Below are 891 nucleotides of genomic sequence, written 5' to 3'. Positions count from 1 at the left end.
CCCCCCGCCCCCCCCTCCGCGCATCAGCCAAGTTGGGACCCGCGGCCGCTCCGCGCCCCCTCTGCGCTCACCACTTGCAGCATCTGGGGGCTGCTCCTCGGAGTTGATGTGCTGGGGCTTCGCCTGCTTCCGTCGCGACATGGTGCACCAGCATCGGGAGCATGCAATAGTAGCAATTATTTTCCTCTTCACAACAAATTCCTAGAGTTGGGAAATTTGGGCGGAATGCGCATGTCAGAGTAATTATGATTATCAATAATGCATTGCGATTTATCATGGGTCCCTGACGGCTGATTGGCCTGAGTCCAAGGGCTCACAGATTATTCAAATCAGCCCCATTGATCCGCGCAGCGGGGCACGCTGGGCCATGTAGTCCCCGCGCCCGGCCCGCCCCGGCGGGCGACAAAGGCGTGAGCCCCGCGGGGCTGGGGCCACCCCCCCCGAGTAAAAAAACAACCCGGCAGCGCGGCTCTCCAGCCTGCACACGGACAATACCTTTGTTGTCTCACCTGCGCTTTTTATATCGTGCTTTAAAGAGTTTTTTTCCCCCCTCTCCCCTAAAGCAAGCAGGAGCCCGGGATAATGCTCATTCTTCCCTTTGTCGCTCGATAAGGTGGCAAAGGGAAGAGCACTGATAGCTGGAAGGGGCAAGCCCGGGGTCTCGCGGTGGGGTGGGCAACTGGAGGGGCTTTAAAAGCGGATGCAGACGGCGCGTAATTAGGCTGGTTTGGTTCAGCTGTTTAAAGACTTTTAAAAAGTCTCGCGTTCTGGGAAGCAGGCGAAGTTGAGCCAGTAGTATTTTTAACAGCAAGTAAAAACGTGAGACACGTGAAGGCTCGTGTGGAAAAAGTTGGAGCAACAGCACTTTGAAAGTTGGAGCTGACTGCGTTA

General features: G+C 56.0%; 1 protein-coding gene across 1 annotated transcript in view; it reads right to left on the bottom strand.

Annotated features, from left to right (window-relative positions):
• SALL4 (spalt like transcription factor 4) overlaps positions 1 to 274 on the bottom strand; it is a gene marked incomplete at its 3' end in the record, with an annotated part of 11919 nt that extends 11645 nt beyond the window's left edge. The window contains exon 1 of the mRNA XM_017735959.1: positions 72 to 274. Within this exon, the coding sequence (XP_017591448.1) occupies positions 72 to 141 (70 nt within the window). The remainder of the gene's footprint in view (positions 1 to 71) is intronic.
• Between the last annotated feature and the right edge of the window lie 617 nt (positions 275 to 891).

The sequence above is a fragment of the Corvus brachyrhynchos genome, unplaced genomic scaffold (assembly GCF_000691975.1).
Source record: "Corvus brachyrhynchos isolate BGI_N302 unplaced genomic scaffold, ASM69197v1 scaffold10, whole genome shotgun sequence".
Classification (NCBI taxonomy): Eukaryota; Metazoa; Chordata; class Aves; order Passeriformes; family Corvidae; genus Corvus; species Corvus brachyrhynchos.
The sequence above is the reverse complement of the archived record's forward strand: the minus strand, read 5'-3'. Positions and strand labels throughout refer to the sequence as shown.